General features: G+C 42.9%; 1 protein-coding gene across 4 annotated transcripts in view; it reads right to left on the minus strand.

The window, feature by feature from the left end:
* SBF2 (SET binding factor 2) overlaps nt 1-17,967 on the minus strand; it is a 563,151-nt gene that overhangs the window by 102,206 nt on the left and 442,978 nt on the right. For all 4 annotated transcript variants that reach the window (XM_074955034.1, XM_074955032.1, XM_074955033.1 and 1 more), the window contains exons 18-19: nt 10,080-10,250; nt 3,799-4,061 (exon numbers count right to left, since the gene is read on the minus strand). In XM_074955034.1, the coding sequence (XP_074811135.1) occupies nt 3,799-4,061; nt 10,080-10,250 (434 nt within the window). The remainder of the gene's footprint in view (nt 1-3,798; nt 4,062-10,079; nt 10,251-17,967) is intronic.

Raw genomic sequence — 17,967 nt, forward strand, 5'->3', positions numbered from 1 at the left:
TAGACTCCATTGGTACCAGGCAAATTTCCAGAGATCAAGAGGTCCTCAATACCGAGATGGGCTGGTGCCAAACAAAGGAGATTCAGATGTTTGTGTTACTGCCAGGTCCCCCGGGAATCAAAACTCTTGCAGTACTGGAACATTGGTTGGTGCCAAAAAGGCAGCCTGGCAGAAGTAACTGTGGCAGAGAGAGTTGATGGTACTGAAGGTCTTATGCACTACAATGATTGACCAGTAGGTGTTGTCTGGTCTTCTGCAGTGCCAAAGTGCTAGGTACTGAGGGCCTGGTAGACTCTGTCAGTACCAGAAGAGCTGATGATCTTCTCTCTGCTGTTCCAACCAACAGACAGTACTGATCTTCTGGAGCTAGAACCCTTAGAGCCCTTGGCCTTGCTGGTGCTCATGGTACCTGAAGAACCTGCAGCCATGTGGGTACCAAGTTGGAGACCAGTAGGTGTCAAAATGGTTGTCTGAACCAGAGACCATCTCTTTGAGGTAGATTTTCTACCTAGAGGGCTTGAAGACTGCTTCCTATAGTCCTTTTGAGAGGATCCCAGAGATGAATTTTCAATGCTCAAGGGGAGTGCTACATTGAGGAGGCTGAGGCAGCTGACTTGCTTGGAGATCATTGTACAGGGTGGGGTCAGAAGCTGGTCAGAGAGAACTCTCCATCACGAGGAGACATAACTTAGGTTCCCAGTTCTTTCTTGCTCTTAATTATAATGCCAAGCAGGAATTACACTTTTGGGGAACGTGTGACTCCCCAAGGCTATGGACATGCCAGGAGTGCCTGTCACTCACCAGGATGGCTTTCCTGCATGAAAGTCAGCATTTCAAAACAGACGAACTAGGCATGCCCTCCCAGTTCCCCGAGAGGCAAAAAAAGGTGAAAGGACAATGGTCCTTACACTGTAACTAACTAACTAACTCTCTCTCTCGCTCTATAATTTTTAATTTAAAAAAAATAATTACAACTAACTAATACAAAGCTAACACTAAGGACTAACATTAACTAACTAGTAGATAAGAGAAAAAATACAGTTGAGGTAAGCTCAACTTGGACACTGCTGAGGTGGCTGAGAAGGAACTGATGGCGGTTCCCCTACACAGCTCTATATAGATATGGTGCAGAGCATGCGGCTGCATGGGCGCATGCATAGGCTGAATGACACTGCTACCTAAAATCTCCAATCTGAGGCGCATATGCACCTAGAGTGGAGCGCCCATACAGACACTACTCAAAGAACAACAATAAATTACATTTAAAAAAACCCTACATTCAAAGAACAATTAAGTTGCAAAGTCAAATATTCAGAAATTATGAAGTGCCAGAATGAAGGTGGAAACTTAATTCACTTCCCTTGTGCATATGAATTACATTCTTTAATCATATATTGTTTTTTCCATAGGACTCCTGCCTCATTCAGTCACAGAATAGATGGTGCTCAGGTAATTAATCAGGGTTGTGCAGTGAGTGAGGCTGTTTGTAGGACCCCAGACTTAGTTGTTGTGGAAGTTGGAAAGTGTGTACTGACTAAGGCAAGGGATTGCAGGAAGAGAAAGAATGGTCTCCTGGTACAGGCAGTTGACTACTACCCTGGAGAATTGGATTCCACCTCTGACATTGCTCTACAGTTCCTATGAGATGCCAGGCAAGTCACTTACACCAAACGTTTCACTGGTGGTCACTAACTGTGTTCCTCACAACTTGAGAGAGTAGCGGCTTAATTTGTAGAAGGGCTGAGTATTCAAAACTGCAAGTGAAGATAATGGAAGCTGGTTTTCAACATAAAAAGAACTCCTTTGTCTAAAATGATAATACTAAGTGTCCTAATTTATCAACAGTCTGACTGTCCCTATGAAATGCATGTCATTTTAAGTGGTAGCAAAGGATCCCTTATATGTGAGACGGTTGCCTTTCTCCAAGAAATGGCATGCAAAATAATAATTCAAATAATTTGTATTTCGTAGCTGTTCTAAGGAGTTAAGAAGAAAAGGAAGGTAGGGTAAGTGAAAAAATAAGAATGAAAACTGAACTTAAAATTTCTATGTAGACTGTAAGCAACTATACAAATTTTAATGTAAAACTGTACATTCTCTTCAGCAGCAACATGGAGTTGCCATTCAGCCTTATCTCCTTTAGTATCAAACTACCACATACTTACCACACAATTAGCAATCATTTACACAATGCCCAAAGGACAAGTACTGCATATAGATTTAAATAATCTCACTGAAGTATGAGAGGATGATAATGGAAAGACATCGTGCAATAACTACTTATGTTTCAGCCTTTGGATCATTCAAGAGCTCTAATCTGTGACACTCCTATTCTCTCACGATCTCTAGTTATTAAACAAAAACATTTGAAAGTGTTGTCATATTTATAATGATACTTGAGAAGAGAACATGGTTTTGTTGGTTTGGGCATTTTACAGAATAAACAACAGAGACACCAACAAATATTTCCAGACTGGATGATGAATGTAAAACTGATTGTGAATTTCTTAAATGATTGCAAGTTACATGATTTCCACAGCCAGCAAAATATCAATCTACACTTCTATTTCACTATTATAGAAAATATTACTGGTCTTTTCCTAGTCCTGTTGAAGACAATATGAATTTTGCCAATGCCTTACTTCTTAAAGTCCATTTAAATGTACATGGAATCATTTCCAATATTTGCTAGCAAAAAGGCAATTTAATAATTATTACTCTTTTGGTCAAATTTTGATCAATTCAAAGAAAGGAAGAAAAGAGAGTAAGGGTGAGAGCACTTTATCTAAATAAATACCTAGGTATTTAATGTATTTTCAGTGTTCCCTGTCACTAATGGCTACTCCTGACCCCCAAATCTATTATAACTAAGGAGCTAATTGCTAATTCTAGACAATATGATTTTGTTTATGTTGGTACTAAAGTGCACAGGGAAGGAGTTTTCTTCCTTATTCCTCAATACAAATGAAAAAGTATCATGTTACATGAGAATGACCATGCTAAGCTTCTGGACTCCTTAATATATTGCTCTTGAATCAGTTATCCCAAAAAGAAAAGGTGCACACAGTAGAATTTCTCTGATGCCTTTGAGATTATTTGAAAACAATGTTTTAGGTACTTGAGAGCAGGGTGAGCCTTGTTATATCACATTCCCTTTATTTCTTGCAGAGTTTTGTATGCTCCATGAACAATAGTTTACATAACACCTGTTACCGGAAAGTTCATAAAATGCTTTACAAATTTAGACCAGCAAGGTGCTCTGCACAGGTGGATCCCTGTGCTTGCATAGAACTTCACTCACTTCACCAGGACTTTGTGTATTTAGAGCAGTTTGCAGGATTAAGACCTTAGGCTAACGTACAAAATGCACAGAATGGTCACATCATCCACTACTGAATTGCCTTACAGCCTTAATTACTATCAAAGGAAATATTGCTTTGCTGGCATAATGTTTTTAATAGCTCAATACTCTGAAACTGCTTAGAGAAGTAAGGATTGTGTCAAAGGAGAAAAATGGCACTTTTTGGATGATATTAAAACATTATGTTGATATTACTGGTATTAAGAAAACAGAGCACTGCAAACTGAACAGAAGGTTAGAAAGAATATCAGCAGGAATTACAATTCCAAAGTTCCTTACTTTTACATTGTTACAAACGTTAACATAGGACATGAACTTTCATTATTGTAAAGTGCTCCTGTGTTTAATTTTTATAATTAATACAGTATTTTTATTAAAAGGACCGAGTTACATCCCACAATTGCTTACTACCAAACCATGTCTTTTTATTTACGTACCTATTTGTGACAATGCTGTTGCTCCCACTCTCCCAGTCTCCTGTAGCTGATGTTCTCAATAGTTTGTTTTTACTTGTGTCCAGTGGCACTAGCATGTAGACCATGAGGTTAGCAAAATGAATTGCCTGACTGAAAACTGTACTTTCCTCATTCTGTATTAGCTCCTGCTGAGTTTCTTTACTGAGTGTTGGCCATAAACGCAACTGCTCAGCAGCCAGGTCCATGGCTGTTTTCTCCTGGTCCAGACCTACAGAATTTTTCTCCTAGAATAAATATTGCCACATAAAAACAATAGATGATAGAGTTATATTATTAACATTAAGAAAAGAGATATTCACATTAATTCCAAAGTGTTGAACTCTTCATTTCATTATGTAAAATGTAAAAAAAATAATCTAACAATTATATCTACTTGTAATAGGACTTAAGGATTGCATCCTTAAAAGGAGGAAGGTATTGTACTGAAATAATGCAAACAGCATAGTATAGCCAAGTTCAATTTAATAGTTTGATTCAGTTCTAGTGTTTTCTAGCCCATACCATCTTTGTGTATTCATTTTTTGCTGAGTTGGGTTTAACAGTCTATTATATAGCTGTTCTTTTCAGCTTGCAGAGTCAAACTCAGGCAGAGATCAAGCTTTATTTGGATGGAGAAATAAGATGCAGCTAAGCCCTGGTTTACACTACGAGTTTAAGTCAAATTTAGCAGCGTTAGATCAATTTAACCCTGCACCCGTCCACATGACGAAGCCATTTTTGTCGACTTAAAGGGCTCTGAAATCGATTTCTGTACTCCTCCCCGACGAGGGGATTAGCGCTGAAATCGACATCGCCGGGTCGAATTTGGGGTAGTGTGGATGCAATTCAATGGTCTTGGCCTCCAGGAGTTATCCCAGAGTGCTCCATTGTGACCGCTGTGGATAGCACTTTCAACTCAGATGCACTAGCCAGGTAGACAAGAAAAGCCCCGGGATCTTTTGAATTTCATTTCCTGTTTGGCCAGCGTGGCGAGCTCATCAGCACAGGTGACGATGCAGAGCTCATCAGCACAGGTGACCATGGAATCCCAGAATCGCAAAAGAGCTCCAGCATGGACCGAACGGGAGAAACTGGATCTGATTGCTGTATGGAGAGACGAATCCGTGCTATCAGAACTCTGTTCCAAAAGATGAAATGCCAAAATATTTGCAAAAATCTTCAAGGGCATGATGGACAGAGGCTACAACAGGAACCCACAGCAGTGCTGCGTGAAAATTAAGGAGCTCAGGCAAGCCTACCAAAAAACCAGAGAGGCAAATGGCCGTTCTGGGTCAGAGCCCCAGACATGCCACTTCTATGATGAGCTGCATGCAATTCTAGGAGGGGGCCCTACCACTACCCCACCCCTGTCCGTGGACACCTGCAAGGGGGGAGTCTCATGCAACACGGATGAGGATTTTGGGGATGAGGAAGATGAGGAGGATAGTGCACAGCAGGCAAGAGGAGAAACCGTCTCCCAGACCACCAAGAACTGTTTATCACCCTGGAGCTAATACCCTCCCAACCCTCCCAAGGCGGGCTCCCGGACCGTGAAGCTGGAGAAGGCACCTCTGGTGAGTGTACGTTTGTAAATATAATATATGGTTTAAAAGCAAGCATGTTTAATGATTAATTTGCCCTGAAGACTTGGGATGCACTCGCGGCCAGTACAGCTACTGCTGAAAAGTCTGGTAACGTGTTTGGGGATGGAGCAGAAATCCTCCAGGGACATCTCCATGAAGCTCTCCTGGAGGTACTCCAAAAGCCTTTGCAAAAGGTTTCTGGGGAGGGCAGCCTTATTGCGTCCTCCATGGTAGGACACTTTACCACACCAGCCCAGTAGCACGTAGTCTGGAATCATTGCATAACAAAGCATGGCAGCGTATGGTCCTGGTGTTTGCTGGCGTTCAAGCAACATCCGTTCTTTATCTCTCTGTGTTATCCTCAGGAGAGTGATCATCCCAGAGAATTGGGTAGGTGGGGGGTTTAGTTGGGTTTGTGCTGCACACTACCCCGAAAACCGCAGCCCGTCCTTTTAAATGGCCAACCCAACGGGTGCTTGGTATTGGAAAGGAGGGCGCTCCTGTTTGAAACCATTCCCACATGTTATGAAGGTTGAAGAAACCGAAAGACTGTGGCTTACCATGGCTGCCTGCAAGCCGAATTCTGTTGCCCGGCCCTGCGTGTGTGACCTCTCACACCAAATCGGCAGGCCCTCAATATAAGAGGCAAAATGCGACCTTGTACTGAAAGCACATGTGCTATGTAATGTTAACAGCTTAGTTCACCATGAAAGAGTCTACCCATTGTTCTCTAAAATGTGTCTTTTTAAATACTACTCTCCCTTTTTTCCCTCCCACAGCTGCAAATGTTTCAATGCTCCCCCTATCATCTCCGGGAGCAAGATGAGAGGTGGCAGCAGTGCGATGAGAGGAGGCAGGATGCAATGCTGAGGCTACTGGGGGATCAAACTGATATGCTCCAGCGTCTAGTGGAGCTGCAGGAAAGGCAGCAGGAGCACAGACAACCACTGCAGCCCCTGTGTAACCACCCACCCTCCTCCCCAAGTTCCATAGCCTCCTCACCCAGACGCCCAAGAACGAGGGGGGGTGCCTCCGGGCACCCAACCACTCCACCCCAGAGGACTGCCCAAGTAACAGAAGGCTGGAATTCAATAGGTTTTGAAGTGCAGTGTGGCCTTGCCCTTCCCTCCTCCCACACCCCTCCTGGGCTACCTTGGCAGTTATTCCCCTATTTGTGTGATGAATTAATAAAGAATGCATGATTTTGAAACAACAATGATTTTATTGCTTCTGCAAGCGGTGATCGAATTGGGGAGGGCGGTTGGCTTATAGCGAAGTAGAGTGAACCAAGGTGATGGGTTTTCATCAAGGAGAAACAAACAGAACTGTCACACTGTAGCCTGGCCAGTCATGAACCTGGTTTTCAAAGCTTCTCTGATGCACAGCACGCCCTGCTGTACTCTTCTAATTGCCCTGGTGTCTGGCTGCGTGTAATCAGTGGCCAGGCGATTTGCCACAAACTCCCACTCTGCCATAAATGTCTCCCTCCTACTCTCACAGATATTGTGGCGCACACAGCAAACAGCAATAACAATGGGAATATTGGTTTTGCTGAGGCCTAACCGAGTCAGTAAACTGCGCCAGCGCGCTTTTAAATGTCCAAATGCACATTCTACCACCATTCTGCACTTCCTCAGCCTATAGTTGAACTGCTCCTTACTACTGTCCAGGCTGCCTGTGTATGGCTTCATGAACCATGGAATTAAGGGATAGGCTGGGTCCCCAAGGATAACTATAGGCATTTCAACATCCCCAACAGTTATTTTCTGGTCTGGGAAGTAAGTCCCTTCCTGCAGCTGCTCAAACAGACCAGAGTTCCTGAAGATGTGAGCATCATGTACCTTTCCCGGCCATCCCACGTTGATGTCGGTGAAACGTCCCTTGTGATCCACCAGTGCTTGCAGCACCACTGAAAAGTACCCCTTGCGGTTTATGTACTGGCTGCCAAGGTGGTCCTGTCCCAAGATAGGGATATGTTTCCGTCTATCGGCCCACCACAGTTAAGGAATCCCACTGCAGCAAAGCCATCCACTATGACCTTCACATTTCCCAGAGTCACTACCCTTGATAGCAGCAGCTCAGTGATTGCGTTGGCTACTTGGATCACAGCAGCCCCCACAGTAGATTTGCCCACTCCAAATTGATTCCCGACTGACTGGTAGCTGTCCAGTGTTGCAAGCTTCCAGAGGCTATCGCCACTCACTTGTGAACTGTGAGGGCTGCTCTCATCTTGATATTCTTGTGCTTCAGGGAAAGGGAAAGCAAGTCACAAAGTTCCATGAAAGTGCCCTTACGCATGCAAAAGTTTCACAGCCACTGGGAATCATCCCAACCTGCAACGTTATGCGGTCCCACCAGTCTGTGCTTGTTTCACGGGCCCAGAATCGGCGTTCCACAGCATGAGCCTGCCCCATTGCCACCAGGATGTCCAAATTGCCGGGGCCCGTGTTTTGGGAGAAGTCTGTGTCCACGTCCTCATCACTCTCGTCATTGCACTGCCGTCGCCTGCTCGCCTGCTTTTGCAGGTTCTGGTTCTGCACATACTGCAGGATAATGCGCGAGGTGTTTACAGTGCTCATAACTGCCGCGGTGATCTGAGCGGGCTCCATGCTTGCTGTGGTATGGCCTCTGCAGGAGAGCAGCGGAAGCGGTGGCTGACGACGGATTCCACAAGAATAGATATTTATAGAAAACGAAGAGAGGACCTGTGAGGTGGATTCATGAGACTACGAGAGCAGAGTTGCAGCGGAAGCAGTGGAGGACGACGGTTAGCACCGCGCACATTTCCCAAGGAAGAACACACTTACCCGGGAGCCCATGACAGACAACATGGAGAAATTCGCTATTGAGACAATAGCAGCAGAGCAGAATTGCAGCGGAAGCGGTGTATGACGACGGTTAGCAGTCCTACTGCACCGTCTGCTGCCAGCAGCACCCACGACACAACAGCGGTGGTGTCGGTGAGCTGAGCTGAGCGGGCTGCACGCTTGCCGTGGTATGGCGTCTGCGCAGGAAAAAGGCGCAAAACAATTGTCTGCCGTTGCTTTCACAGAGGGAGGGGCGACTGACGACATGTACGAAAAACCACCCGCAACAATGTTTTTGCCCCATCAGGCATTGGGAGCTTAACCCAGAATTCCAATGGGCGGCGGAGACTGCGGGACCTGTGGGATAGCTAAGTCGAAGCTAGCCATGGTAGTGAGGATGCGCTCCTCTGACTTAATGCACTTAGTGTGGACATACACAATCGACTGTATAAAATCGATTTCTAAAAATCGACTTCTATAAAATTGACCTAATTTCGTAGTGTAGACATACCCTAATTGCCTGACACTGATGATTTTGTCCAAAGTCCTATGGTGTTCAGGTGAGGCTTGTGTAGATATACATAATTTATAGCACAGCTTAAATGTTCATGTTTTCACATGCTGGATTCCAATTCAAGCATTTGCTTTCTGTAAACACGGTAGATGGCATGTTGGCTAATTATATGATAGCCCGAGGAAATTCAAATAAAGACATCTGGTAGCTGATATCATGTACCCTCATTTAGCTGGTGATAAAGAATTAAAATAGCAGGGATCTATTCAATGTGGAAACATTTTTCCAAGTAATTTTCAGTACAATTATACATTATTTGGGAATGTGAATATGGGTGTCTGCCTGTGTCTCCTCCCTTACAGCAATTTCCTTCCCTCCGCAGCTTTCCACACACCACAAGTGGACAGGGGACTGCCTCATTCAGCAACTTTTCCCATCCCCCTGACAAACCACATGACTGAGGGTGCATTCTCTGCATCTCACTCTTCCCAAGCCCATATCGATATGTGGATTTATACTCTGCAACTCTCTCTCTTCTCATCATATGTCCTTGGTAGTACTTATCTCTCAAATCACATGATTAGGGATGATGGTTCTGGGGAGCTCACATAACAGAAGAGGATAGGGATGGTCCAGTAGATCACACCTGGCATGATGATACACAGCTTGGTGGAACATTCTTATTTTAGTATTTTCTGAATGTGCACATCATTCATCCATTCCTCCATTACAGAAACACTTTCCCCCAGCTGCGACAGTAAATTATGTTGTTTGGGAGATATAAATGATCTGAAGTTAAGGGAGCTGAGTGCTGATGAATCAACAAGGTTAAAGCTGTTTTCCTGCTTAGCAAAATGTCTCTGAAATGCAATATAAAGTTTGCATACTATAAAGTCACTAAAAGGATTTTTTTTTGCTTAGGAAATTAAAGGAAAATATATTTTAGTGGAATGTTAAAGTTGAGACAGCAATGAAATTCAGAACTTTCCTTCATACCTGGGAATAACTCCCTGTGATGGAGACCTTTGGGTATCAGTGGGTAAAAAAAAATTAAAGTTTTATTATTTGTCATTAATCTGCACATAAATCAAGGGCAATATACTGTAAAGTATGTCCACAAGTTATATTTCACAACTTTGCCCCCATAACTTAGATAAATTTCAGATGCAGATTACAGAACAAAGTTAATAACATATATCTATTTAATGTGGAAATAGTAACAAGCAAACACTACATTTGTAGAACTGGTGAGAGCCATAAACTTACATCTTCATGACTTTTGTTGCATGTAAAATGTCAGCCACTATACTGCAGTAACATAGTTTTTTTGTACTTCATTTATTTTATATATTCTCTTACCTTTTGTTTCAAATGTATTGTATGATTGTCTTCCCTAGCTGTGAGATACAAGGAACGAACTTGATTTTGCACATCACTATAAAACGTGGTTTCCCAAAACTGTTGGTTAGCCCATATAGAGTGGTCTTGTACACAGGTGTAAGCAAACTGACTAACTCCAGGTGCCAGTTTCTGAAAGCACAGAAATAAGAATATCAGTTAAAATAATCATCAATGTGTATATTGATATATTTTTACAACAGTGGAATATGCAGGCTCAGTACACTTTATCTATCTATTTGGAGTTTTGTTTACTTTAAAAGCTGTAGTCACATAAGATCCATTGCAATGTATCCCTTCAGATCTATCATAACACGGGAAAAAGAAAAATTACTTACATGTAATTTTGCTTCTTTGAAGATATCATCTCAAAGGATGATTCTCATTCTAGAGTCTCGATCTGCCAGTACAAGACAGGGCCTGCTTGGGTTGCACTGGAGGCAAGACTCACGAGTGAAAATCCTGTGATGATGGTATCTTTAAAGAATAATTTTTTAATACAAAATATAGCTTAGCTGCCAAACAGTATGTAATCGTTCACTTTTTATTACTGATATTCTAAAGCCATTCAGTATGAATAATGGATCGTCGAAGAAGTGTTAGGATATTCCTTCATCCATGTAAAGTTTATTCTGTAGTTTTTGTATTTCAGAGTAAGAAATGCAATCATATAATTTCAAATAACCAACATATTAGCAAAATATCAGATTTCCAAATAAAAATCATGGGTTTGAAATTGAAGCCTGTTCTCCTGGAGTAATTTGATGGAGTGCATTTGGCCTTTGAGGCTCCATCCTGAGGGCCCTGTGGTTCTACTCACTGTGTCCCAAGAAGCAATAGGTTGAGAGGAAAAGAGCACTGAAGACGGGTCCTCCAGGTTTGCTTAGAGAGGATTCTTCTGAGCAGCCATTTTGAAAACCACAAGAGACCTGGTCCTCCAAGGGCCAGAAGAGCTAGGAACACCCAATCAGGGTCCTGCTGGACCACAAAAAAAGGAGCTGCCTGGCCTTAGCAGGTGAGTTTCTGGCTGGGACCAGAGGAGTGAAGAAGGGTTCTCCTCTTGGGCCAAAGAGCCAACTATTAGACAGATCTATAGCTGGCTGAACGTACATAGCTGGGATTGTAGAGAGAGAATAACCAGAAGACACTGGCCCTGAGAGAGGGCTGGAGTTAAAAGGGCCCGGTATGAAGAAGACCAGGGAAATATCAGCAAAGGATTCAAGTAAGCAGTACGTGGACTGCTGTGTATAGGATCCCTGGCTTGGAACCCAAAGTAGTGTGTGGGCCTCGGTTCCCCTATCAGCCATGGGTAAAGTGGCATAAACCCCAAGAAGGGGAGAGGGCTTATATGGGAGCCCAAACAAAAGGCTGAATTTAAAAGGCCTAGAACTGAGGTTTAAGACCCTACCAAGGCAAAGGGACTAATACCACGGAAGGGATTCATTTGGACTTTGTGGTTTAGCTGGCAGCCCCCAGGGTGAGACCGGCACCACGAAAAGGACTGTGATACAGCACCCAGCTGCTCGGAGGCACTCAAGAGGTGAGTGCCCATTTACAGGTAATTGTCCGTTTGCCACGAGGGCCTGTTAGTTGGAAATTCTAAATTAGAGGCTGGTGGAAGTAAATACCCTTCTCACCATAAGGTCTAAACTCTTGGCATCCTTATCTGCAAGGGCAGCTCTTGCATATTGTTATCTCAACTTTTCCATGGCTGGTTGGATGACTAGGGAGTGTGGGACAGGATTGGAGAACAAGAACTCTGCTTCCTTAGCTGGGGCAAAATACTGCTTTTCTGCCTTCTTAGGGGTAGAAGCACAGGTTGCTGGTGCATTCCACACAGTTCTTGCAGGTTCCAGTATGGCCTCGTTGACTGGGAGTGCTAGTCAGCTAGATCCCGTAGGTGGTAGAATGTACACAAGCTTGCGTTGAGAGTCCTGGACCTCATCTAAAGGGATTTGGAGCTCTTCTGCTACTCTCTGAAGCAGCTCTTGAAACTGTCTGTGGCCAACTGAAAGAAACGGTGAGGCAGGAACAAATGCCCCACTGGGGGAGAAGGGAGAAATATTTGCTGGTATTGGTGGTACCAAGGATCCGGTTCACCTTTTTCCTCTTCCATAAGCTCAGGAGGTTCTGATTGGCCTCTTGGAGGGGAGAGGTGGAAAGACTCCCTATTGGATAGCATGGATTCTGAATGCCATTCATACAAGTCCCATAGTCCCCAGTAAGGCCAATTTGAGGGTTCAAATGTAAGTTGTGATTCCCAAGACATTGTTTCTGAGGATGGGTCACAACCAGGATGGATGAGACAGGTAGTAGAAGATTCTCCATCCCCTCTCTGGGCTGAACTGCCTTGGTGGAGGGAACGATGTTTCACCAGTATGTCTGACTCTCCCAATGATGAGAAGGTCCGATCTGGTTCCATTGGTGGTGCTGTCAGTACTGGTGTTGGGAAGCTGCAGCTAATGGATGGATTGGGAGATGGGCTTTTCCCTGGTCTTAGGATCTCCCTGTTGAGGGTTGGTCCTAACAACAGGGGAGACTGCGGCTCCAGGAGGATGAAGATATCCCCTGGAGTGGTGTAGTATACTGGAGCCTTGGAAGGTTGCAGGTTGTTGCCTTGTGCCAGCGGAGTTGGTGTAAAGGAACTCTTAGTAATTGGTGGTTCCTTTTGGGGCTGTGAAGATACTGCATGTGAAGGAGCCTCTGACCATGTGATCATGGCTGGTCCTTCAGGTCCTGATGCTTAGTTTTAGTTGGTACCATATTCAGTGTCAATGGTGGCGCATGTAACAGTACTGAAGGACCCTTGCTCATATGCGCCTTCTGATCACTGCCATGAAATTTAGGAGAACCTAAATCTTTGTGTCCTGGGTGCAAGGACTTGCCCAACTTGTATGGAGTGGGGAGAGATCCTTTCTCTTAGAACTAGGAGGCAATCTATTTTTACGGTTATGAGAGTACCCCTTATACTAGTGAGAATGCCCAGACAAAGGGTCCTTCCCTTTCCTGAGTCAGACACTGAGCTAGAATGTGTACTCATCAATGTTTCAGCTGATATGCAGGGGGGTCTCCCTGGCTTGGATTTGATTGGGGCCTCATGGAGTGTTCCATCAGGTGTTTCTGAAGCTGGAATTCTCATGCCTGTCACATTTGGTTAGGAAAGCAATGGCAGATACTGCACTTAGCAGAAATATGAGCTTGTCTGAGGCAGCAGAGGTAGAGCTGGCAGTTGTCCCTGACACATCAGGAGTGAGGGCATGAGATGCAATTCTTAATGTCTGGAAGCCTGGGCATAATTAAGTCCTGCACTAGGGGATCAGAGGATTCCCCAGGTGAGGTTTTGAAATAACTACTATCTAAACTAATGAACTACTAACAATAGCAACTAACTTTATAAAACTCTGAAAAATAGTCACTGGAAAAAATGCTGAAGAGGATCAGTTCTAGACACTGGATATTCCAACTCCAGCCATGAGAAACAACTGGAGAGATGTCAGTCTGCACTGCCCCTTATAGCCTTGGCATGGCGCACGAGGAAAGCTGGGGTACAGGCATGGACCAAAGCACAATACTTACTATAATTCTCCGGTGTCCGGTGCATGGAGTGCGTGCATACCCATAGGGGAATATATATAGGAACCAGCACTCGAAGAAGTTGTTATAGCTACAGCAGCAGTAAGTCTGGATGATGAAGGATATGCATATTTACATCTAGTTTAGTACAAAGTACCACACTAACAATTGTTAAACATCACATAAAAGATAGTCTGCACCTGAAAGATATATTTTACATAAACTAATATATAGAATCATAGCATATCAGCGTTGGAAGGGACCTCAGGAAGTCATCTAGTCCAAGCCCCTGCTCAAAGCAGGGCCAATCCCAACTAAATCATCCCAGCCAGAGCTTTGTCAAGCCTGATCTTAAAAACTTCTTAGGAAGGAGATTCCACCACCTCCCTAGGTAACCCATTCGAGTGCTTCACCACCCTCCTAGTGAAAACGTTTTTCCGAATATCCAACCTAAATCTCCCCCACTGCAACTTGAGACCATTACTCCTCGTTCTGTCATCTGCTACTACTGAGAATAGTCTAGATCCACCCTCTTTCAAACTCCCTTTCAGGTAGTTGAAAGCAGCTATCAAATCCCCCCTCATTCTTCTCTTCCGCAGACTAAATAACCCCAGTTCCCTCAGCCTCTCCTCATAAGTCATGTGTTCCAGTCCCCTAATCATTTTTGTTGCCCTCTGCTAGACTCTTTCCAATTTTTCCACATCCTTCTTGTAGTGTGGGGCCCAAAACTGGGCACAGTCCTCCAGATGAGGCCTCACCAATGTCGAATAGAGGGGAACGATCACGTCCCTCGATCTGCTGGCAATGCCCCTACTTATACACCCCAAAATGCCATTGGCCTTCTTGGCAACAAGGGCACACTGTTGACTCATATCCAGCTTCTCGTCCACTGTAACCCCTAGGTCCTTTTCTGCAGAACTGGTGCCGAGCCATTCAGTCCCTATTTTGTAGCGGTGCATGGGATTCTTCCATCCTAAGTGCAGGACTCTGCACTTGTCCTCGTTGAACCTCATCAGATTTCTTTTGGCCCAATCCTCCAGTTTGTCTAGGTCCCTCTGTATCCTATCCCTACCCTCCAGCGTATCTACCTCTCCTCCCAGTTTAGTGTCATCTGCGAACTTGCTGAGGGTGCAATCCACACCATCCTCCACATCATTAATGAAGATATTGAACAAAACCGGCCCGAGGACCAACCCCGGGGGCACTCCACTTGATACTGGCTGCCAACTAGACATGGAGCCATTGACCACTACCCGTTGAGCCTGACTATCTAGCCAGCTTTTTATCCACCTTATAGTCCATTCATCCAGCCCACACTTCTTTAACTTGCTGGCAAGAATACTGTGGGAGACTGTCAAAAGCTTTGCTAAAGTCAAGGAACAACACTTCCTTGACAACAACACGTTGCAAACTACTTTCATTCATACTCAATTTGATATTTTTAACTATAAAATATGCAGAACAGCCAGTGTAGTGTTTCAATATCAGACAGAAAGGGCCTTCCATACCAAAGAGTAGCAAACTACTATTCAAATTTTTGAAAGACTAGTTTTGAAGTCCTCTGAACAATTCTGTTTCTACACTGTGTTTTCTTCTAAGAACAAGTAATGATGCACTTAAACGTCTGATCATTTGCCATGTATTTATGAACAATCACAGAATAGATATTTTGAAATGGAACACTTCAGAAAATAACATGTAATGTTCTGCCATAATTTACCTCATTGAAGTATGTGCTCATAATTAACTCAAACATAAACATGAAATATGTAATTCTCATTCAATTCTCAAGGATTTCACCAAAGCTTCTGAACTAATAAGAAGTCTTTGATATAAAGCTGTTTGTCTGATGTCATTTGAGCCATAGGAACATTCTGAACATGAGCTAACTTCTCCTGCAAGGTATGCTGTGCTCTCTCAGCAGACTAATATTACTAAGAAGTCTATATGTTATGTAATAATCAATACAAAGGTAGATTTTGAAATCACTATGGACCTCTTATCTGTAAATTCATTCATTCTCATGTATATCCTTGCATACCTAGAATTTACTTCTCACGGATCCTCTTACTCAAAATGAGTACAACCAACTTTACATTTTAAAATAGTCTTTAAAAATACTGATATTACAGAAAAAAGATGCATTCTCACTTTCCACATCCAATACTTTCCACGTACACGTACACACACACACAATCACACACACACACACTCATTATATGGCCCTGATTCTGCACTAAGATCTGCAGTGTGCCCTCACAGACTTCCATTAAGTTCAGTGGGACTACATTCAGGCATAGATGTCCTGCCATATAAATCAGATTGCAGGAGCTTTAGTGTATGGGTACACATGCATATTATATTGTGTGTGTATATAGCTGTATCTCAAACATACATATTTACTTGTATTTATAGGTATAGTCTTCAATCCTGCGGTGGGCTCTGTATAGGCAAAGCCCTGTGCTCTTGTGGAAGCTTGTTGAAGTCAATGGGGGTCCTCCCATCTGTAAGGTTGGGGCCACAGATATTTATACACATAAATGTAAAGGGATATAGTGCACAAAAGAGAACTAGCTGTGTTGGCTCACTGCTGTTAGGAAAACTATTTTTGCATTTACCCTTGGATACAAAATAAAAAACATAATACAAAATAAATAAAACACTCAAGAGTATTTAGATTCGTATTCCCTTTTAAATGTGAGTGGTACACTGAGCCCTCATGTTGTCTGTCTACTGTTATTTCACCATGAAACCCATAAAAGGTCATCTTATATTAGTCAGCATTACCAAATCACAGCTGTGTACAGTGAACCAGTAGAGGGCAATAGAATTCTGCAGAAATGGTATGTAATCCTCCTAGGCAGAGATTTATTTATCATATACATTTTCTGGCAGAAGAAACCCAGCATCTAAGTATGTATTTTTTGTGCGTCCCATATTCTTGAAAAAAATGTACACTCTATAATACATTATTTTTGTATTGCAGTAATTCCCAGTAACACCCCCACTCTCATGACTGAGGGCTGTTCTACTTAGAGCTGTACAAGCACATAGGAAAATACACAGCCCCTGCCCTGAGGAACTTACCATAGGAGTGGTAAGAAGTGACTAAAGACTGTAATCACCAGATCCTAAAATTTCATTTTTGGTTTCCTATTTCCCCTTAAAAATTTTACCCTCTCAGTAACAGTTGCAATCCATTAACATATTACAGCTGGCATGACAGGTAATCTTGATTTAGATTTAATCATCATTCCCTGCTGGGGTAGAGATTGATAAAGTCTAATAAAGAATGCTGCCGTCTGCTGGATACTGAGAGCATCACCAGCTGAAAGGAAGGTGTTCCGAAAATGTGTTGCCAAATATAAGCCTGCACTGGGGCTCCACAAAATGGTATTTACTTCAGTCAGAGAACTGCTGATGCCAAATGTCATTTCCCTCCCTCCACCCCCTGGAAAGAGAAATGAAATTATTACAATTCAGCTTTTACATATGTTGTCATATATTAACAATTATTATCTTCTGGCATGAAATCTGATAAAACAAGTACAATGACTGAATAATTATGGCCAATTTGGATTATAATATTAAAAATCACACGTAGCACCATAAATTTACAGAATACTTTAAAATCAGAGAGCAAGGTACTTCTCTGAGCAGGGAGATTGTCTTAATATTTATTTTTTGAGGTATCTACAGTACGAAACTACACAACATATTGAATAATGCATAATAATGAATCATATGATCCTTTCCTTCCACAAAGACCCTGATCCTGCAATGTGCTGAACACCTGAAATGCACTGAAGTCAATGAGAGATGAGGGTCCTCAGTACCTGAAATGAACTGACATGAAGTTAGACAAGACAAACACAAACCAAGACACAGGACAAGAGTTCAGGCAAGGGAGAGAATAGAGATTATGGATGATGAATATAAGGTAAGAAGGATGGTTCAAAGAAGTGGGTAAGTAACACAGTGGTGCTTTTCCTCTACCTACAGTAAATTCATATGCTTGGTTACATTACAAAAGGTAAAGATAAAGCAAAATTAAAAAAAAAAATCTAAATCCATAGCACAGCTGGTCATGTGTCCAACTGACAAGAAGATTCAAGTCCTCCAGTCAAACACTTATTTCACTGACCTTAAGTTTTCGATCATTTGAACCCTTCTCTTGGTGAGTTCCTGAGATTTTGACACTGTTACTTTCAAAGAGTTTTTTTATCTTAGCCATTTGGTATCAAATGTCAAGATTTACAAAGCCAACACTGATACC

The sequence above is a fragment of the Natator depressus genome, chromosome 6 (assembly GCF_965152275.1).
Source record: "Natator depressus isolate rNatDep1 chromosome 6, rNatDep2.hap1, whole genome shotgun sequence".
Taxonomy (NCBI): Eukaryota; Metazoa; Chordata; order Testudines; family Cheloniidae; genus Natator; species Natator depressus.